The sequence below is a fragment of the Drosophila innubila genome, chromosome X, assembly GCF_004354385.1.
Source record: "Drosophila innubila isolate TH190305 chromosome X, UK_Dinn_1.0, whole genome shotgun sequence".
NCBI classification, from domain to species: domain Eukaryota; kingdom Metazoa; phylum Arthropoda; class Insecta; order Diptera; family Drosophilidae; genus Drosophila; species Drosophila innubila.
Window position 1 is genome coordinate 32,823 of NC_047626.1, and position 24,211 is coordinate 57,033.

The 24,211-nt window shown below is 29.2% G+C and overlaps 1 protein-coding gene across 8 annotated transcripts; it reads left to right on the top strand.

Annotated features, from left to right (window-relative positions):
- The first annotated feature begins 914 nt into the window (after window positions 1-914).
- On the top strand, window positions 915-21,098 carry LOC117791831 (double-stranded RNA-specific editase Adar). 8 transcript variants are annotated; one of them, XM_034631924.1, is made up of 12 exons: window positions 939-1,045; window positions 4,384-4,497; window positions 11,191-11,278; window positions 11,896-12,044; window positions 14,338-14,638; window positions 15,119-15,301; window positions 15,388-15,668; window positions 15,763-15,913; window positions 18,295-18,460; window positions 20,255-20,354; window positions 20,429-20,908; window positions 20,976-21,098. In XM_034631924.1, exons 2-12 carry the CDS (start codon window positions 4,462-4,464, stop codon window positions 21,072-21,074), a joined length of 2,034 nt encoding a protein of 677 aa, XP_034487815.1. In that variant the 5' UTR covers window positions 939-1,045; window positions 4,384-4,461; the 3' UTR covers window positions 21,075-21,098. The 8 variants fall into 8 exon arrangements, with proteins under 8 accessions (XP_034488049.1, XP_034487815.1, XP_034487741.1 ...); XM_034631850.1 differs by lacking the exon at window positions 939-1,045 and adding an exon at window positions 1,240-1,329; XM_034631768.1 differs by lacking the exon at window positions 939-1,045 and adding an exon at window positions 1,249-1,460.
- The last annotated feature ends 3,113 nt before the right edge of the window (window positions 21,099-24,211 follow it).

Below are 24,211 nucleotides of genomic sequence, written 5' to 3' on the forward strand. Positions count from 1 at the left end.
TATTAAATAGCTTTAAAAATTATAGCTGAATGTAAAATCTTTTGAACTAAGTGCAGCAATAAGTGCAAAAGGCAAAATCTAAATGATAGCTGCTAATGGGGACGTTGTGGCCTTTTGGAAAAAGCTCCATTTTCGAAAAAATTATGAAATAATTAATTTCATTACATAACTTTTAATTTTAATATTAAAATCATAATCATCTTATTTTCAATCTTAAAGTTAAAATTCTTATTCAATTTTTGTTATACAAGTTGAAAGTAAAAATATTAAATAGCTTTAAAAATTATAGCTGAATGTAAAATCTTTTGAACTAAGTGCAGCAATAAGTGCAAAAGGCAAAATCTAAATGATAGCTGCTAATGGGGACGTTGTGGCCTTTTGGAAAAAAGTCTAGTGACGAAAGTCTTTCATGCCCTAACAAACAATTTAATGACGAACGATATTACATTTGATAGATAAATTATATACAAATTAAAATTATAAATAAAAATAGTTCGGCAATTGGCACTGCGATAAAAAGATATTTTTGGGTTTAAAGAATATTGACCTTTTTGCGCAATGACTTTACGTAACATAAGCCATTTCGGGAATACCCTAAGCGTGTGAATAGTAGAAATGCGAGCGAGCGAAATGAACGAACGAAACGAGCAAACAGCTGAGCTGAAGTTAACTTTTCAGGAACGTAGCTCGTTCAATACCTTGCGTAAATTATTTTATAAGTGAAAAATAAAGTCCATACATTTTAATAAATATATGTTTGTGTATGTATTGTGTAATAAATTAGTATGTGAGTGTACAGACTTTCAAAGACATGTGTTTATGTAGCTTTCATATCGCAGTAGCATAATGGTACTACCATTGCTATTCGATTCCAGTATCGATATAGATGCAATATCGATATTTTATGCAGTATTCTAGTCTTGACAGGAAATATTAGCACATAAAACCGCATTTAAATTTGTGCAGTGCTCCTAATTTATGTGTCAAATATGTCTGTCAAAGTGAAACTATAACAGATTAAACAATGTGAAATGTGGTCAATTGTGTGAGTTTTTTGTTTGTTTGTTTACTTTATTTTAAGATCTAAAATGTTAAAGTAGAAATCGATGCACAAACATAACATTTACATTTTGTATGAGTAAGTGTGTTAACAGTGACCGGACCGGTAAATAAAATAAAATATCGATAACAATTGAGAGTCACAGATATCGTCACGGTCGATAAAATATATATATATATATATTGATAATTTGTACCATCCCTGAGTTTGTGTTATATTTCTCAGTTAAACGAAAAAACAAAAAGTCTTGATTAACTCGGATTAAGTCGGTCTGTTCTCTTGCTGGTTATAGGACGCTTAAATTAAGAAAAACAAAAAACGAACAAACTGTAATTAATTGGTATTGTAATTAAGTGTATTGCACATTGTTAAGACAACAACAACAAAGTTAATACTGCTTGTGAGTTTTTGTCTTCTGTTTTTTTTTTCGTTTGTGGTGTGCGAGAAAACTGTAAAGCGAAAAGGAATATGGGAAATGGGAAGAGAAGTGATGTAAAAATCAATAATTAGTGCTTGTTCCAAGTACCAAAGTAAGGTAGTCAGAAAAACATCAGCAAACAAGGAATGAAAGAATGAAAACCCATAAATTATATTCGAATATACTTTTATTTATATATATATGTACATAAATATCTGTATGCCCTGTGTGTAAATACATATGTATGTACACACGAGCGGGGGACAAATTTTTATTTGCAGTTTTTGTATGTACGTATGTATGTATCGTGATGTGACTTAACATACATATACATAAATTAGCTAAATAAGACTATAGTTGAAATATACACCAATATAGTATACATAAATATGTATACATCTGTATCAGTTGTGATAAAAAGTGTTATTTAGGTAATTTCGTTTTATTTATTGTTCAGGTAGTCTTATCTAACATGGCTATTATCGCATACATTACATATATACATTAGTTAAACATATGTACAAACATACATATATATATGAAGTTACAAATTACATTTAAGTTAATTATATATACAAAGTTTATATAGCAATATTTAAATTAAGAAAGTAAAGTACACATGTGCTATAAAGCATAATAATATAATGTATTATAGTATATACACGTATGTATACGTTATACATGTAAATGGATGGACACAAAAACTAAAAAAAAAACCAATAGCGAATTTCAAATTCTAAAATTTAAGGCAACGTAAATTTAATTAAATTTGTGTTAGTGATTACTTTAAAGTTCAAACTCTACATATGTGCATATGTATGTATGTATATATTATCCCAGCAGGACCAGTCCTTAAAGAATTATTGAGGAAAGTTGAGGATCATTCCCTAGTCATTGAAGAAATATTGAGCCATTTGTATGAAAAAGATTGAGGAATTTAACATTGCGATTTCCTCGGAACGAGGAATGAGGATGCTTCCCTATACATTTTTCAACGTTTCCCTAACAAGAAACGTTGGGGACTCCTCGGAAAACTCTGCCCAATAATCCCTAGGCACTAAACTAAAAAAAAAGATTTCATTTTGAGTTTTTTTTTTCTTATTTTTTTTAATACTTTTTTATTACTTTGTTTTTTATTTTGAAATTTTTATTGTATTATTACATTTTTGTTTTATTCTAGTAGAGCTCCAACCGGCGCTCCCGAACTGAAAAGTTCTGTTTGTCTGACACACTCGGCGACTCTAACTAAAACTCTAAAAATAATGTACTAATTGGTTCCAATTTTATGTTTTGAAAAAGCAGCGGCCAGTTGACGCCGGCAGAATTATTACAACACTGACAATTAAACGTCAAAAAATGACAATAACATCAAGGAAACCTAAGGGAAAATCAAGAACAGGGAATTTTAGTCCTGCTGGGATATGAAACATACATTTATCGACATCTATCGACCTGCTTGCACATTGACGTTCTCTTTTATTTAACAATGCCTTCCGCATATTGGATGCTGTTGCCAGACTTAAGCTCTCTCTTCTTTCTTTCCACGCATTCTGCCCTTACCCTTCGAAGCTGATATATTGTTGAAGTAACATTTAAATGTTTATGTTAACAAATTACAAATTTTAAATGATTTTATCGTTGAATAGAAAGCAGCTTTAAATACATACGCAAATTTGTTAATTATTTTTTAAGCCAGGAAACGTAACGATTATAATTTTATTAAAAAAAAACCAGAAATAATAATAAAAAAATAATTTTTCAGAAATCAGTTTTAATTATTAAAATTAATTTCAATAATGATAATCAAAAGTATAGTTATGTTTAAATTTTTATATAAAAATCAAACCAAAAAAAAATCAAAAACAAAAATTAAATTTAAATTTCTTTTAAGCCGAGGTAACCAGATCCTATACCATGGAGCGCAAATAGTAATTTTTGTAATTTTATAACATTAATTTTAACTCTCTTTTTCAAAAAAATTTAATGTAATATTAATTAATTTTAAATTTATATTTAAAAATAATATACTTTTTATTAAATTATCTAAAATAAAAATGTTTTCAATTATATTAAGTTATATTAACTTTGCAATTAAAAAATTGATTTCAAAATTTAAAAACATTTTCGATGTCTTATAATATGATAGATTACATGTCTTTAAAGGACACAAATTGAAAAATAATTTGTAGTTTAATTTTTATATAAAAATTAAGATATAATTAACATTTTTGTTTTTTAATGAATTAAATTTATTTTAATAGTAAAATTTTTCTTAATAAATAAAATAATTCGTATTTCTTAATTTTTTGAATAAAAAAAGTTATATTCGTTACGTTCCCTGATCGAAAGTAGATTTAAATTTTAATGAATTTGTTTTGTGTACAAATAATAAATTTGAATAATTTTTTGTTGTTTATTAAGTTTTGTACAAAAAACTTCATTTTATCGTTTTTTTCTATCTTTTATACATTTGAGTTAAAACCTATTTACGAGAAATGGACAGGAGAAGGGGCATATTAAGAGTTGTATCTTAAGGGAAAGGCTTATAATAGAAATATGTATGTGTAACATTATGTACAAACATAATATTCATTCATATTTCAACATCTAAAATATAAATTACATAAACTAGATATTGAAATGCATATTGCCTTTTTAAAGATGCACAATATATTTTTTAATTTTCGATTGATAAATCCGTTAATTATTATGTACTTCGATTTAGCTCAATTTGTATAGCATTTATAAAAATATTTAATTAATATTTTAATATTTATACATTAAACATATAACATATGTGTTCGTACATATGTACTTAATAAAATAAGTACATATGTATATTGTAAACAAAATTAAAAACTCAAGAGCGGGCTCTTTCCTCTCTTTCTCTCCAATAAAATTGCAGTATAATAAACCACTTTTAAATAAAAGCCATAACAAATTATAAACGATAAAAGTACGTGAAATTCCAATAAGAAAAATTATGCTAAACAGCGCCAATAATAATTTTGTGCAGCATGTAAGTAGACACAAATTTTATTTATTTATTATTTTTATCAATCAGCTATTACTACGTTCATGCTATGCTTATTAAATAATTGCAATTGCAATTATAATTGTAAGATAATATTTTTCAGAACTTCAATTTAAGGAATCTCATTTTTACTAGCATTAACGTAGTATATATGTTCATTAGGGTGCATCGATTTGTATGGACCCAAAAAAAAAAAAAATGAAATATGGTAATCCAAATTCGCAGCCTACGGTCAATTCTAGTTGTAAAATTAAGTCCTGTACCCTGCTTTTTGAGTTGCAAAATGTATTTCTTTTTTTTAAATTGTAGCATGTTGTATGTTTTTCAACTCAAAAAGGGGGGACTAGAGTTTACCGTAGATTTCGAATTTGGGTTACCATTTTTTGTGAAACAAAAACCGATGCACCCTAATGTACATATGTATGTGTGTTGCATGTTTATCCAAATATATTGTAAACAAATAGATTTTATGAACAAATTTACACATTCCGCATAATGTTATTTTATATGGTTGTTTTGTTATTAGAACATAGTAAATAAACCTTGTAAAGCCATAAGCAAAAAAAAATTCTTAAAAAGTAGTCGTATTTTGATGTTTGCCTCATTTTTATTTAGTGGCTTGAAATTCGTTTATTTTGTAGATGATATTACATTCTGAGAACACATTTTCGGCTCAAGCAATTTGAGTATATCACAGGGATAATTTTGGTTTTTCTTGTGCGTAAACGCCTTTTTTCCAATTTTAGTTTTAATGTTATTTTATTTTCAATTAAATTTATTTAAATATGTAAAAATGGCAAGGACTGCAAATAAGAGATATGAAAGCAAATATTAGCCAAATAAATCAATGTGAAGGAAATATGTTACAGCAACTTGGAATACACTAAAATTCCTATTTTAGTCGTAATTAGCGATAACAGCCAAAACTTAAATTGCCGATTTATATATAATCTTTTTAAATTTTTATTCTTAATATTTGTATTAAAAAAAATAAATAAGAGTTTTAAAAGTAACAAATAAGAGTTATTTCGTAATTTTAGTTTTAAAAATTAAAAATAAAAGTTAAAGTTTATTCTTTCTTAGTTTTTATTGTAATTTTAGTATCATATTATATACAGAATATGATAGAAAATAGTCGGACTCTTTAGATTCGACCTTAAAGGACATGTGATGTATCATATAAAAACTATTCAATCAAGAATATTTTTAAATTTTTGTAATGCACCACTTGAATCAATTAACTTTTATTATTGATTTAAGAATAAAAGTTAAGAAATAACTCTTATTAAAAGCTTTTAAAATAAGAATTTATTGAAAAAATCAAAAAGAGTAATTTCGTTACTTTTATAATAAAATTTAGATATAATTGTTAAATTGCAATTTTTATTTCGAAACTTATAGTAAATGTAAAAAAGTCGTTAAATTAAACTATTATCAAAACTTATTAAAATTATCTAAAAAATTATCAACATTTTTATTTTATTTATTTATTTTTTTTATTTTATTTTAGGTTTACAATAGATTGAGTTAGTAAAATTCATTGCACGGGGTTGCAGTATTTTGCAGGCTTGCCAATTTGCAAAGAAAATTCTAATAAAGTTTCTTTAGGTGGAACGAGGTATATAATGAAAAAGACTCCTATTCAGCTGTTAGATGGTAGACCACTTCAGTGCTAAGTAACATTACAATAGTATTATTGATTTTGGATTCGAGCCAAATTGTAGTTGACCTGACTCTAAAACGTAAAGCAGACAACGTTAATATGTATGTATATGTGCTATGTACATAGGTTTTCAGTATTGCCAATTATACTTTGAACACTTTATTCACGAAACTTTTTCAAGAAATGAAAACCAAAACGTCAATTTTATTTCTATATTTTGATCATTTAATTAAAAACAAAATTAATATTTTAGTAGGTTTATCTCGACAATATATATACATATTTGCGTACATATCTGTTGACATATTTCTGCTTTACAACATTTTAAAATTTTGAATAGTTCATTTGTTGTACTGGTTCTGAAATCGGTTCCGGTTTCAGTTCCGTTACGGCCTGTATCAACAATCCATTTGAATACAGAATGAATTAAGAGACCAAATAATGATCAAAATGACAATCGAAAACAATATTTAGAGGCATATAATTTTTTTTTTTAAATTAATTAAATTTGAATGCAGAATGAATTAAGAGCCCAAACCATGATCAAAATGACATTTAAAAATCGGTTTAGTTTTGACAAAGCTATGACAGTGTGAAGTTGCTCGGAGTTTGGATATAACAACTTTACAAGTCCAAATTTTTGTCCGATTTGACATGATTTTTTACAGAAAAATGGAAGTCCCCAAAATCAAGTTTAAAGTGTTGTTTTATGCTAATTACGATATAAGGAGTTGATTAAAAGTGAAAACTTGAGATTTAAAATTTTGAATTTTCAAAATTCCAAAGGGGGGACCCTTAGCAATGAAAACAAGTTTTAGAGGAATATAATTTTTTTTTAAATTAATTAAATTTGAATGCAGAATGAATTTAGAGCCCAAACCATGATTAAAATGACATTCCGTTTAAAAATCGGTTTAGTTTTGACAAAGCTATGACAGTGTGAAGTTGCTCGGAGTTTGGATATAACAACTTTACAAGTCCAAATTTTTGTCCGATTTGACATGATTTTTTACAGAAAAATGGAAGGTCTCAAAATCAAGTTTAAAGTGATGTTTTATGCTAATTACGATATAAGGAGTTGATTAAAAGTGAGAACTTGAGATTTAAAATTTTGAATTTTCAAAATTCCAAAGGGGGGACCCTTAGCAACGAACCCAAGATTTAGAGGAAAATAATTTTGGTTACAAAATTAAACCATGATCAAAATGATATTCCGTTTGAAAATCGATTTAGTTTTGACAAAGCTATGACAGTGTGAAGTTGCTCGGAGTTTGGGTATAACAACTTTACAAGTCCATATTTTTGTCCGATTTGACATGATTTTTTACAGAAAAATGGAAGTTCTCAAAATCAAGTTTAAAGTGTTGTCTTATGCAAATTACGATATAAGGAGTTGATTAAAAGTGAAAACTTGAGATTTAAAATTTTGAATTTTTAAAATTCCAAAGGGGACCCTTAGAAACGAAAACAAGATTTAGAGGGATACAATTTTTTTTTTTTAATTAATTAAATTTGAATGCAGAATGAATTTAGAGCCCAAACCATGATCAAAATGACATTCCGTTTAAAAATCGGTTTAGTTTTGACAAAGCTATGACAGTGTGAAGTTGCTCGGAGTTTGGATATAACAACTTTACAAGTCCATATTTTTGTCCGATTTGACATGATTTTTAAAAAATGGAAGTTCTCAAAATCAAGTTTAAAGTGTTGTCTTATGCAAATTACGATATAAGGAGTTGATTAAAAGTGAAAACTTGAGATTTAAAATTTTGAATTTTAAAATTCCAAAGGGGACCCTTAGAAACGAAAACAAGATTTAGAGGGATACAATTTTTTTTTTAATTAATTAAATTTGAATGCAGAATGAATTTAGAGCCCAAACCATGATCAAAATGACATTCCGTTTAAAAATCGGTTTAGTTTTGACAAAGCTATGACAGTGTGAAGTTGCTCGGAGTTTGGATATAACAACTTTACAAGTCCATATTTTTGTCCGATTTGACATGATTTTTTACAGAAAAATGGAAGTTCTCAAAATCAAGTTTAAAGTGTTGTCTTATGCAAATTACGATATAAGGAGTTGATTAAAAGTGAAAACTTGAGATTTAAAATTTTGAATTTTAAAATTCCAAAGGGGGACCTTAGCAACGAAAACAAGATTTAGAGGAACATAATTTTTTTTTTAAATTAATTAAATTTGAATGCAGAATGAATTTAGAGCCCAAACCATGATCAAAATGACATTCCGTTTAAAAATCGGTTTAGTTTTGACAAAGCTATGACAGTGTGAAGTTGCTCGGAGTTTGGATATAACAACTTTACAAGTCCAAATTATGTCCGATTTGACATGATTTTTTACAGAAAAATGGAAGGTCTCAAAATCAAGTTTAAAGTTTTGTTTTATGCTAATTACGATATAAGAAGTTGATTAAAAGTGAAAACTTGAGATTTAAAATTTTGAACGTTCAAAGTTCCAAAGGGGGGACCCTTGGCAACGAACCCAAGACTTAGAGGAAAATAATTTTGGTTACAAAATTAATTAAATTTGGCTGCAGAATGAATTAAGAGGCCAAACCATGATCAAAATGATATTCCGTTTGAAAATCGGTTTAGTTTTGACAAAGTTATGTCAGTGTGAAGTTGCTCAGACTTTCGATATAACAACTTTACAAGTCCAAATTTAAGTCCTATTTGACATGATTTTTTTACAGAAAAATAAAAGGTCTCAAAGTCAAGGAGATGCATAAAAGTGAAAACTTGAGATTTCAAAAATTCCAAAGGGGGGAATTAGAGTTAGCATCGAATGCTAAGGGCTGAATGCTCTTTGAATAGATGAAAAAAATAAAAATGAAAAACAGGTGCTGTTGCATTTGCTGTCTAATTTAGTATAAGACTATTGTCAAGTCATTTAAATGAAAAGACGCCTGTCCTGTCTATCTGTCGTCTGTCTCGCTCGTTTGTTTGACACAGCTGACACTTTGCGATAAAAATACAGGTGCATCCGATGTAGAGTGGAAGAATACCAAATATCTCGCACGCTTAAGCCAAATTGTGAATTGTAAATACATCTCATGCGAATCTTCTTTCGTTGATTTCGTTTTGTCTATTTTGTCAAGCGGCGGCCCTTTTTTCAGTTGGGCTACTCGCTATTCTATAATTGTTGTCTACTTTTAGCATGATTTTTATGTACACGCTTTAATTAGTTTCTTTACATATGTATGTAAATATATATTCCATTAACAATGGGTAAGAAAAGCATAATAAACGCTAAAATTTGAACAAACTAAAAATTCAAGTAAATTCGATCCGATAAAGCCAGACCTTTTTTAAATTAAAGCATAGTTTTTTCAAATGTGCTTATTTTTCAGTATTTTTTGCTAACAACATAATTACACTTGTGTATACATATGTATATACCATATACCGTATACATATGTATGTACCATATAAGTATTTATATGGTAGTTATTAGTCATATACCTATATGTATTGTAACATTTTATGCTTGGAGGATTTTACCATTCGTTTATAAACGGTAAACACAATGCCTATACCCTACAATATATTTCTCTATAAATGTCAAGTCAATGAAAAGCAAAACAAAATTTTTGGAAAGATTCGGGATCGAGCCATGGTTCGATTTAATACAAACAAAAATTATTTTTATTGCGTTAAATTGATCTTGATTTTTTTATTCAATCTAATTTTTTATTAAAAAATTTGCAAATGGAATATAAAAAATAATTTAAATTTACTTGAAAATTTAAATATGACTTATTTTTTTTTATTCGAAGTCTTAAATCGATGAGCAATATTAGAAAAGTTTAGTTCAAAACCGGTTTGCAGCCTTGATAACTATATGTAATTAAAACTCTCCAGTGCGAATTTCGCAAATAACCGAAAGCTGTTAATTATTGTTGAGTATCCGATTTTATAATACCGATATACAATTTAGTATTTTTGTTTTTCGAAAATTAATTGCAATCCTTTATAGCAATAAAGAATTATTGAGTATATTCGTTGAAGAAGTTTAGCTTTATCTTGGCGCTGTCTACGATCTCTTCGGACCTACGTCCGACTTATGTACTATATGTAATGCATTTTTGCATTTTATTTTCACACTTTGCCATGCTTCTTTATCAACATACAAGAATCAGCATGCGATGAGGCCTATGGTTAAAAGCATTTTGACTGGCAAGCAAAACTAGCCTTAGCCTTTAAGATAATTTAGCCATACAAATTCTTATGTATGTATTGTACATTGTACATACTTCATAAATTATTTTCGGTGCATTTAAATTTAATTGTCGTCAGTTCAATTCTCGCATTCAGTCGGTGATCACGCGATTTTGTTGGGTATTGTCTACTTCTATTTTGGAAATATGATGTATCCTGCATATTATTGTTCAGGACGTACGTCTTTAGGACGTACGTGCTATAGGCCACAGTTCCAGTCAAGTTGCCATGCATCGATGCTTCATCACATGCCCACCAATTCATATTTTCAAGCCAAGAAACAGCGTCTTTTCTTCAAAAGACGTGCGATGTTACCCGTATATCATCGTAATGTGAGTGTCGTCATAATTACTATATATCAGAAATATATCTAATACCTCTGTTACAGTGATGTAAAGGGACTCAAGTTCAATTTCAAAACACTAACTCTAAAGCTATTCATAGTTATATATGGTTAAATTTATTTTAATCAAAGTAAGCTAGCTTATTTTGATAAAGTAGGGAACCTATGGGTAAAGGTGACATACAGTTGTTAGCAGTGTATCTGCTGTTCGCGTTCTTCGACTATATCGTTTTTTTTTTTGCTGTGTATTAAAAATGTATGAGTAAATATTATTTGTTATCATAAAAATCTGTGTGTTAGTATCTGGATGTCAATGTTGTATTGTAACGCTGTGTGTTAATAATATAATTTACTCTTAAACTTACACAAGTCAAAGCTTGTTCTTTAACAATATTTATTATTCTTCTTTGTAATCTCAATACTTTATAATGAGCAGACCGTAAGCGTATCAACAGAGGGAAATATGAACGGATATAATCGAAAATCGCCACAAAAACGGCGTTATGACATGCCAAAATATGCCGGTAAGTGTGCCATAGTATCAAATTTTACTTATTAAAACTAGATACAGTATGTAAAGTAACTTTTCCACTAAGAAAATAATTTACATAATTTCATTTGCTAAAAAAATTGCGTTTAGTAATTTCTTATTTGATAAATGGAATGGAATTCAACTAATTTTAAGGTCTATGTCACTCAATTTCTTGCCATACTGTATATACAATGTTCAAATTGCTTTTAATGTTGTAATTCGATCCGGCTAATCTTGATTAGTGTATGAATTTTGTGAATTGTACTAACTTGTTATTAAAAATGCGTATATATTTGGTGAATAGATAAATTTTTGTGTATTTTAATACATCATTTCCTTTTACCATTTATTAATAAGTGTTGTTAGGAAAATGAATATTACAAGTTTAACGGGTAATCCATGCAAGAATCGAATTAAGTTCCAGTACTAAAAATGAACTAGTTAATTCTGATAAATGGTTCGGGTATTATGTCCTAGCTAAAATCAAGAAAAGTAAAACTTAATAGTTTTCGGTTTCCGTTTAAAATATAGAGGGAAAAGGCTTTAATTAAGTATACATATTAAGGGACATGCTTAATTCTCTAACTGTTATAATTGTTCTTTTTACAGTTCCACCAAAAAAAAAATCTGGAAAGGAACGTGTACCACAGCCGAAAAATACAGTAGCGATGCTAAATGAACTGCGTCATGGACTGATATACAAATTAGAGTCACAGACTGGTCCGGTGCACGCACCGTTATTCACGATCTCCGTTGAGGTGAGTATTTATATTAATTTATTTTTCATTGACTTAATGTCCAGCTTTCTGTCTACTACTACTGAAAGTCTACTACTATTGAAAGATAATTTAAAATCTTGATCAACTGATTTAATATAATTTAAGTAGTGGAACATGTTTTGAATATTCCAGAATATTTTTTTTTTATGCTTATACGTGTATTTGTAGTCTTAAAAAAATAAGAATTTGTAATTTTATTAATCAGAACTTGTAAGTTTCTTACTCGTGAATAGTTAGTTTCTAACTTGTTTTCTTTTAAGACTTTGTAGTTATTATGAACACTTTTATGGTTTCACAAAAATTATTAATTTTTTTTCCTGAGAGGCTCAGTTGTACGTTATTCAAACAGTTTGCAATTTTCTTTGTACATGTATTAAAGGTATTTACTACCTTCCTCTATATGGGAATATATGTGCATATACGAGTATGTAATGTAAATAAATAGACTAACAACCCACACTGTCCCTGTCACTTTGCCAACTTTGATCAATATTCCAAAGTATTCTATTATTTCTGGGCATTTATTATATTCAAACTAGAATAGATTCTATTGATATTTTACATATTCCATGACACAAGTGCCCTCATTTATTACCACATTGGTTGGTTTAAGAACACGCGAAGTCAAGAGAATTGTCATTTAGTGCCTATTCCAATAATAATGAATATCGTGATAGGTAAATATTAAACAAGTAAATAATTTATACAAAATCAACTCATAATGTTTGGAACTGAAAGCGAATGTCCCAAAAATCTGCATATTATCATATGGTGACTTATAAAATCTTCAATAAGTGTCTCAAATAAATAGTTGTACATTATTAATTGTATATACAGTCGAACTTTCCTAACTCGAACTTCTATAACTTGAATTTTCTCTAACTCGAACAAAATTGAGGGGCAATAGCGTTTTCTGAGCAAATTCAAAACAATTCTGCCACCGTAACTCGAACATCGGGGAAATCACCAATAAATTGCGTTTTATTTTCGTTTCTGTTCTATGCTTCTGTTACCGGCCCGCTTGGATATGTTATAATGATGTACATGATTGATCATTACAGGGCCTTAAGCAAACTACTTAAAATTATTATCAGACGCCAATTTTCGATTTTTTAAGTTCTGTATAGCTTGAAGAATAATATAAAATTTAAAAGTTACATTATGTGTAGTAAAGTAGGAGTAAATGCAATTTAAAGTGTTTGAATTTAAGTAACTAATTTCTGATTTTGAAAGTTCTCTTTGACTTTAACGATTAATAAAATTTAACAGCTCACAATTTGAATGCATGAGTAAGTTGTCACTTTTTTCTGTTTTTTTTTTATCTTTTTAAGTAAGCTTGTGAGCCCTATAAAATAAAAAAAAAGTTTAAAAGATCACAATTTGACTTTAAAAAAATTCCATAACTCGAAGTCTCCATAAGTCGAACTTTCTCTTTAGATAATGGTGATTAGACTTAGGAAAGTTCGACTGTATAATAAGGAAATATTATTATCATGCATGTAATGTTAGGTGTTTCGGATTGAATATCTATATTTAATAGTAGATGCCTTTTGTCCATTTCCTATTCTCTACCTACCCTTACGTATTCACATATTTTATTGATAAAGAAAGTTAAGGGAAGTTATATAAACAAAATGTACAAGCATATTTTAAAAATACAAAAAGAGTAGTCACTAAACATAGCATCTTTGCATTTGTGATGTATTATATCAAAGGGCATTGAGCCACACATTGTGAATGTTTTTAGATTTTGAAAGTACACCATTTGGTCAACAAAAGTTTACATTCATTACTTATAAGTAAACTTATTTTCAATTTTTATTGCAAGAATTTAAAAATAATTTATTATTTCGATTTGAATTTTAAAAATTAAAAAAAAAAATTAGATTATGATTTTTCAATAAATCTTGAAATTTATTTACTATTTCATACTTTATCAAAAAAAGAGCTTAAATGAATTTTAATAATGAGAAAAATTTAATTTTTTTCCTAAATTATTTTTAAATTTTATTGCATTGTTATTTGAAAAATAGTTTTTATATTTAATTTTTATTTTTTACCAAAAGAGAGTGTTAAACTGAAGTTTAATATTGAAAATAACAAAATATCAAATTTAAGGAACAATAGTAATTGTAATATTAATAATTTTAATAATGAAAAAATTACAGTATTAGCGATCACTGCATTCGATGAATTGTGAATTTCGACTAAAAAAGAAACAAAAAACAAGGTGATAACGTCATTATGTCATTGTGTCATTCTGTCGTTGCAGGTGGATGGTCAGAAGTATATGGGGCAAGGTCGCAGTAAAAAGGTGGCACGAATTGAGGCAGCTGCCACAGCGCTGCGCAGCTTTATACAGTTCAAAGATGGCGCTGTGTTATCGCCCCTGAAGCCGGCAGGCAACTTGGACTTTACGAGTGACGAACATCTTGAAAATGGTATTGAAAACGTGTCCAATACTGAATTGGTTGAACTGATTCAGACGTTGATGTTGCCTGAAAAGAATTCCAACCCAATTACCTCGCTTGAACAATCCACGTTGCGTCCACAAATCTTTTGCATGAGCCACAGCAAGTATTAGTGTTTTATGTTCTTTTTGGTTTCTTGTTTTTGTTTTTCATCATTTATATATTTATTTTGCACTTTCAAGTTATTTTGTAGTCTAGATCAGTGCTTAGTGGCAATTTTTTATATTCACACTTAAGTTGATGTTCCTTCAATTTCTTTTCAAATCATCACATTTTCTTTATAGTCACAAGAAACAATTTTATTTTATAATTTTGACACACATATATGTAATTCTCAACTTAAATGTTTCTTGAAATTATTTTTCTCCAATTTTTTATGCATTTTAATGAACCATTTACAAGAATATTTTTGATTAATCATAATTCATTTCTGTTGTTGATTTTTAAATTTATTCAACAGGTAATAAATACTTGTATTTTAAGACTACATACATATATAGTTAAGTTAGGTCTGCTAAATATAATAATACATAAATAAATATAAAAATGTGAAAAATATATTCAATTTTATGCATTTATTAGATGCTAATAAAAATGCAATCGCTGTTGATGGACAGAAAAAAGTGCCAGATAAAGGACCTGTTATGTTGCTATACGAATTATTTAATGACGTGAATTTTGAATGCATGAATATCGATGGCGCCCAAAACAACTGTCGCTTTAAAATGACTGTAACCATCAATGACAAAAAATTCGATGGTACAGGTTAGTATCGAAACTTACTATAATTCATTTACGTGTACACGAATATCAATAAAGTATACAAATGATCTTCTTCCAACGTTTTTCAGGTCCCTCCAAAAAACTGGCTAAAAATGCAGCGGCTAAAGCCGCACTTGCATCACTCTGCAATATCTCATATAGTCCGATGATGGCACCCCAAAAGAATGCCCCGTTGCCCATAGACGACAAATCGTCGTCCATGGAATTGCCGCAGATACATGCGGATACCATCGGAAGATTGGTCCTCGAGAAATTCATGGAAGTAATTAAGGGGCAGGAGGCGTACTCACGTCGAAAGGTCCTTGCCGGCATTGTTATGACAGAGAACATGAATTTCTGTGAGGCCAAGGTGCGTATCTGAATATTTAAAAATATACATACCTTTGGTAAAAAATATCGCACTATAATATGCATATTTATTGAATAATTTCTTTTACTTTCAGGTCATCTCGGTGTCAACGGGCACAAAGTGTGTCAGCGGTGAGCACATGAGTGTAAATGGCGCTGTTCTGAATGATTCACATGCTGAAATTGTATCCAGGCGTTGTCTTCTAAAGTATTTGTATGCCCAACTTGACCATCAGTGTAATCAGGGTATGGTTTTATAATTACCTCACGACACTACATACAACCTCATATTATTTACCGTCAATAACCTTTTGTAATGCAACTAGCATTTTAATTTTTAATTTTCAATTGTGAATTTAGCATGGTTTAAAGTAGTTGCTCACTTAATCCTAATTTTTGTTGGGAATAAGTCTTGTAAAAGTTAAATCCCTATTATGATTTGAATGTAATTTTCATATCATCGACTAGCTTTATAGAATTTATTTAAATAATAATATTGTTATTAACAATACTACAATATTCACAACGAGTTAATGAAGCAAACTTTCTGCCTAACCAATACCTTGTTTATACAACAGCTACAATCGATTTGACTTACAGCGCATCTAAAGATAAATATATATTTAAAAAATATACATATGTGAACAACATTTATTTATACCACAAATTAGACTATGATAATATTTAATCTCGCCTTTTAGATCTATGTCCTGGCTCGCATTTCAATATTCTGTTATTCGAATTCAATTCATCTATGTATCCTGCTTTTTCTGACGACACGAATTTTTTAGTTTTATTTTTAATTAAATGTAGTTCCTCACACACGATATTAGGATGAGCTTTAAATCAGTGGTGTCCAAACTCATACATTCAAACAATGCCCTTGTGTGCGAAGCCATGATGAAATAAGTATATTTACTTACTTCAACATGTACGAAGCAGAGAAACACGAAGGCAACGTGACGAATCAATCTGCGCGTTTTGACTTTTGAGCTTCAACCGAACACATGCGTCGTGAGAACAAGTTGCCGAGCGCGCTATTTAGAATACACATGCACTGATAAAAAAAATGTTCTAAAATCAAGATTTTGGTCTCGGAACTAAGATTTTTAGTCTAAAAAAGTCATCTTGATTTAAAGAACATCTTAAATAAGACCAAGTTCTTATTTTAGGAATCAATGTTCTTAAAATTCAAATTATTTTTTATATTTATAATTTTTTCTTTCATTTTGATTTATTTACATTTTATTCTGTTTTAGTAATTTTATAAATTTTATTTTAACTTGTTACGAGTGGGCTTCGAACCGCCGCTTACTGCTTCACAACTGAAGCGGTCCTCTCTAACCAGAGCGCCACGGGGCCACCATTTGTTTGATACGAAATAGTACCTATTTATACTTTCCCAACAATTCAAGATTTTTATTCTTATACTAAGATTTTACGATTTTTTAGATTAATAATCTTAGCTTTAGTAATTTGGTCTTAAAATAATCTTTTGAGCTTCAACCGAACACATGCGTCGTGAGAACAAGTTGCCGAGCGCGCTATTTAGAATACACATGCACTGATAAAAAAAATGTTCTAAAATCAAGATTTTGGTCTCGGAACTAAGATTTTTAGTCTAAAAAAGTCATCTTGATTTAAAGAACATCTTAAATAAGACCAAGTTCTTATTTTAGGAATCAATGTTCTTAAAATTCAAATTATTTTTTATATTTATAATTTTTTTCTTTCATTTTGATTTATTTACATTTTATTCTGTTTTAGTAATTTTATAAATTTTATTTTAACTTGTTACGAGTGGGCTTCGAACCGCCGCTTACTGCTTCACAACTGAAGCGGTCCTCTCTAACCAGAGCGCCACGGGGCCACCATTTGTTTGATACGAAATAGTACCTATTTATACTTTCCCAACAATTCAAGATTTTTATTCTTATACTAAGATTTTACGATTTTTTAGATTAATAATCTTAGCTTTAGTAATTTGGTCTTAAAATAATCTTACTTTAAGAACAAAATATTTAAGATGAATGTTCTTGATTTTAGAAGTTGGTCCTTTTTTCAGTGTATTCTCTCTCTCTATACGTGTGTCGGCTGCGACGCGCGCCGGCAGAATTGTGATATTAAAGCACATGTGCTTGGCCGAGAAAATGTTGGACACCACTGCTTTAAATTGATCATTACCATTAAATAATCAATGAAGTTTTACAATCTGCCGTTGTGAAGATGAAATCTCAAAAGGTCCGAATCAGCATTTAAAATAATTCATAGCAACAGTAGCTAATAAGCATAAACAAAAAAATAATAAATATGATAACAATCTTCATACATGCAATAGTTTAAGTAAAGCTTTCTTAAGCACTTTATTTAATATATTTATATGTACATATATATAAATATAGCCTTCTTTGATTTTTATATATATATACATATATATCTTTTAAAATAATGAACAGTTTAAGTTTGATAAAAAAAATTACAAAGTGAATACTTTTATTTAAGTCAATATTTATTTCAAAAGAATGAGAAACAACATTAATACTGAATCTGAATCTACAAATACCCAAATCCTAACTTTTATTTACATATATTTGAATTACTCTTGTTTACTTTTTTCTGAATTATAGCAACAGCATATCAGTCGATTTTCGTGAGGAATACAGACGGGCAATACCCCTATAAACTAAAATCCGGGGTACATTTCCATTTGTATATAAATACAGCACCATGTGGGGATGCACGGATATTTAGTCCTCACGAAAACGACACTGGTGTTGATAAGCATCCAAATAGGTTGGTACAACAAATTTCTAAATACTCTACTACTAAAAATCTAGAACAAATGAAAAGAAATAATGGGAGAATGTAGATAACATGATATATTTTTGTTCAATATAAATGTGTGAATTTCACACGAAAGGATTCAAGCGTGTTGCTAAACTTATGGAAAGTTAATTATTAGATAATTTTTGGTTCGATTGGACTTGCAGGCAATTGCAATTTAAGCCATTCAAAGTTGTGCAATATTTTTTCCTTTATATGGGCAATTCTCTAATGTCGAATGCGATATTCGTTCGCTTTCAAAGTGAAAAAAACGTATGCCTTTTTATTTAATTTTTTTTTTGACAAATGAAGATACTAAAGTTGGTTTTAATGTTGATTTTGGGCAATGGATCGCTCTCAAGATAACTACAAAAAGTCACGCTTTAAAAACAGAAGTCGTTTTAACGGCAAAAAGTTCAAACATTGATATAAGCGAAACTTGATGAAATATTTGAATAATCGCATTCAACTGATTTAGAGTGTTAAGCATTGATGCATCTGAAAATCGTTGTTCATTCAAGTAGCTTATTATTTATTTAATTTTATTCAGTGTCGCACGCGACATTTTGTTTTATTGTGCTACGTATTAAATATATTTTAACTTTTACTGTCATTAAAAGCGTTATCTGAATCGAAGAAATTTCTATGCATTTTCATTGAGAAGCAACAATATAGGAACAATTAATTTGTTAAAAGATGCCCTTGGTTTGCTCATACTTGTAAACTAATTCATGTGTAAAATGTTTGAACAACTAACTTAAATATGTCTCTGATAGAAAATGTAGCAAGATGTGTGTTTTTAATCAATTTTACGTTTTTGGCAGCGGTTGACATTTCTGTGGAATTGCCCATATATAGATATAGATGTATATGTACATACCGATTTTTTGTGCAAAACATAATTATACCCTTTGTCCCTGTTTTCTACGTATTTTGTGGAAGGCTTTAACAGTATATCCACTATATAAATGCATCAGAAAAATTAAAATCTAGCACGAAACATTTTTGTGGGATTTTAATCTCTCTGTGTTTAATTTTTTGAGTCTGTCAGACATGGACTTGAAATAAAAAGAGAAAGATATAGATATAGAGAGATAGAATGAAATAGTAAGAGATATGAGAGCGAGACAGAAAGATAGCAAGTAAAAGGCAAACAGACTATCCACAGTACATGGGTACTGTACCATGGTACTATGATACCAACCACATTACAAATTGCTGGTTGTTTCAAACCGGTCGGGTCTACAATTGGTATCTGTGGTACAACCTGCAAATTGATACCAAATTTTGTAAGTATCTTTTCGTTTCTTTTGTCTCCTACAACTGCGAAGGAAGCAACTGATGCAAATAATAATAATAAAATTAATAGTTGTTGTAGTAGTGTGTGTTTTTTTTTTTGAATACAAAGTTTATTGTTAAAAATTCTATACATATATATATATATATATATATATATATATATATATATATATATATATATATGTATTTATATATGTATTTATATATATATATATATATATATATATATATATTTTTTTTTTTTAGTGGGGTGCCAAGTAATACTCAGATTATCAGGTTCAATTTATAATTATAATTTATCCTTTTGTCATTTCTCGGCTTACCAATAAATACATGCAACTAACTGCTTTTGGATTTTCACATAAACGTTGTACATGTTGCAATACTGAATTTTTTCTGGCTCCCATGGTTTAATCCATTAACTGGGCACACCACACAAACTTTAATCAAAATACTAACGAACAGAAAAGCACGCGGACAATTGCGTACGAAAATAGAATCGGGCGAGGGAACCATTCCGGTGAAGAGCAGCGATGGCATCCAGACCTGGGATGGCGTATTACAAGTAAGTTTTTCCCTTTTTAAAATAGATTACCTAATAGTATAAATGTAATCAATATGTCATCTTTTCTTTTTCAGGGGCAACGCTTGCTGACAATGTCTTGTTCGGATAAAATAGCACGCTGGAATATTGTGGGTATTCAGGGTTCGCTTTTGTCTTCCATTATAGAACCAGTATATCTGCATTCCATTGTGCTGGGCAGTCTGCTGCACCCGGAACATATGTATCGGGCAGTTTGTGGACGTATTGAGAAGTCTATACAGGGTCTGCCACCTCCATACCATTTAAATAAGCCACGTTTAGCATTGGTTACATCGGCGGAACCGCGTAATCAGGCCAAAGCACCAAATTTCGGGATAAATTGGACCATTGGCGATACTGAGCTAGAGGTGGTTAACTCACTGACCGGCCGTACCATTGGTGGTCAAGTTTCAAGGATTACAAAACAGGCGTTCTTTGAGAAATTTGGATTTTTAATGAAAAATTTGCCAGGTATGCCCAGTCGCAAAGTGAATAAGGATTACGGGGAGACAAAGGCCGACGTTAAGGATTATCAGGTACGTGTTATACTACACCTGTTATTATCATGTTATTTAACTTTATGCTACCCTATATTAATTGCAGACGGCTAAACAGGAGCTGTTTTCAGCGTTCAAACGAGAGGATCTCGGCAGCTGGCTGAAAAAACCCATAGAGCAAGATCAGTTTGGACTTGCCGAATGACTGCATTCAGCGATACCGATACCGTCAGCCGAAAATCTTTGTAATGCAGTTAAAATTTTGAAAAAAGACAACAAAAACGGCAAGCAATTAATAGATTTAGATACCATAGCTTATAATATAAAAACTTGCTATGTAGACTGCAGTTATATTTTGGTCCAATCAAATCTAAACCAATACAATTTGATGGACAACCTGCCGATCAAGCATCGGGATAACAACGACAAACATATTGGTTTATATATTGGAACATGGAGATTTTTCAGTAGAATATTTTTAGAATAGAATGTAGTTTTGAAGCTGGAACTAAGTAAATAAGTATTATGGCGTTTTACTTAAAATTTAATTAATTATTTTATATTTATTATGAACTGTACCTATTTGGAGCTTACATTAATAAGCAATGACGATAACCTGATACATCTTTTAATTTCAACATACTTACATTTGTTGCTTCTCGCTCTCCCTCCTATTGTCAGAAAAGATTGTTTTAATTATGTTCATATTATTATTTACTATTTACTTTATAAATGTATGTATATTTATATTTAAACATGCAGACTTACAGCAGATTTGTGCTATAGAAACTACGGCAGATAATTAAAATGTAACTATTTAGTAATAACTGAGTACAACATATGTTAAATACATATGCTCAAATACAATATATACGTACTATTATTTCATATTTCATAATTTGCGCATAGTTTATCCATTTATCAAACAAAAAAAAAAGAAGAAAATTAATAAAAATAATATTAATTATAATAATAGATATACAACAAAATGCCGTTCCAAAGAATCTTATCAGTTAAGTCATATTGTTAATCAGCATATTTAAAATTTTTTTTTAAGTTACTTGCAGAATTTAACTGAAACAACTATTTATTTTAAATGTTAAGGGGTTTTAGATTACCAGACATTACTGTATATATTTATATACAGGCATTGCCCTTGTCGTTATAGATATAACATATCGCAATCACGCTTTTGTAGACTTTTGACAAATTGCTTAAAGTCCTGCTTACCCTTACAGCTTTATAAATGAGTTTAAGGCCGATCGGACAAAAATTGAAATATCACCTATACTACCTTAAAATGCCCAAGTAATTTCAGATTTTATCATGTGATTGTTTTTTTTTTTGTCAAAAAAACTTTCCCACACATTATTCCCCTTTTATTATTGATTTTCTGGCAATTTAAAAATATCTAATTTTTGCTATATTTAGTGCCATTTTGTTTGAACATAAGTTGAAGTAAATAAATTGTTCGAAACATAAAAAGGTATTAGGGTAAAATCTTCCAGTTGTAAACATTTGTCTATCAGGGAATGTAGAAAGCATGTACAAATAAATATTTGTTGCAGAAGAGTTTTGCATGGTTCGAATTGAATACTCGAATCTTTACTTTGAATTTTTTAAGTACATAATGACTACGAATAGTTTTAGCCAATTAACAAACACATGGGCCTTAATTAACAAGGACATTAAAGACTAAAAGTAAAACATTAAATAAAAAGTGTTTAATTAATTTCCCCATTGATTGAATATCTATAAAAAGAATGTGTTGTACAAGCTTTATTATTTATAATAAATTATTATGACTGATATTTAAATTTGCATTGCTTTCACTTTTGACTTATAAACGACACATAGACACATACATACATTGAATGTTGGGCATGAAATTTGTGTGGCTTTGGTCAAAAACTCCTTTTAAAGAAACGAGCAGGAAAACGGTCGGCTTTAAACTAATAAACCCGAATGTGACTTAAATGAACAACTACGCATATTTTCATTTTTGAATACAATGACAGAAATTAAACTTAAATAAAGAAAACATCATGAGAGTGCAACATACAAAAGTAAACATATAGAATTTTGAATTCAAAACAATAGTGTGTTTCTTATTTAACAATAAAAGAAAGAAAAATGAAAAAACAGAATTCATTTTTTTCTTATTTTACAAGCAAGTAAGAAAAAAATATGTATTGGATATTTGCGCCTAGTTCTTCTTCCCGGTATATTATTCAATCGTGATGCAATTTTCAGTGCAGATTCAGACTTTCTTTCGCATCAGAAGTGCCAAAGGCTTTTGCTATCAAATGTATTTTGCGTTCCTATATTTTTTTTGATAAGTTAGTATTAAAAATTTCAGCCTGCTCATTTAAGGAGTCTAAATAGCAAATTATGTGTATATTACTTTCAAAACTGACATTTACTTATATTAAATCTTATCTTTGTAAAATTACTTGACGAGGAACCTCATACAGAATTCAGACTCAATGTAATATAACTTTTTAATTATATGCAGAGCCATTATGAAAACGATTTAATAAAACCGATATTTAGTTTAAAACTAAATATATATATTTTTTAATGGATACTTCCATAAATATTTTAAATTTACTTGTAAATTCTTTCATACCCTGGAGCTTTAGCATATATTCAGAATATGTGTATTTTCGAATTTTATTAGTATCAGTATTAGTAGCCCCGACATTTGAGCTCCGTCTGTCCGCCTGTAAAAGTTCGAGGATATATTTGATTATAAAAGCTAAAGCTAAACGCGGATAAGGTGTATTTTACTGAACTAGCGTTTAACGAGTTACCACTTGGTGGGAAAATAAAGAAAATAAATAAAAATAAAGAAACTCATGAAACTAGTGCACAAGTATCGGAACTGATCCTACAACGCGTACAAATGGGTTCATATGTGCCATTGGTATGTATGTAAAATATAAATTCGTATCCTGGCCCGTATCTAAGGAACTAGAACCAGGCCATTTTATTGTCGAGCACAATCGACTAGATTGTTCTTACTTGTTTTATAAGAATTAGCAAAAATCTGTAATTTATAATTTGTACACTCTTACAGTATTGAAAAAGTTTCTGATGCATTATTATTATGTAAACTCCGAAATTTTCAAAGGGCTATTCTTAAAATCATTTCTTTAAAAAATCTCTAGAGATTCTTGGTGTGTGGATATACAATGAAAAAAAATTTTTTTAAATTTATTTATTTATTTATTGTTAAAAACACATGACTGAATGTTCTTAGTTCTGTTGGATTTAATTAAGCATACTTGTAGTTATATAAGCGAGACTTCGTAGTTGGATATTCCAAATAATTATGAAAAT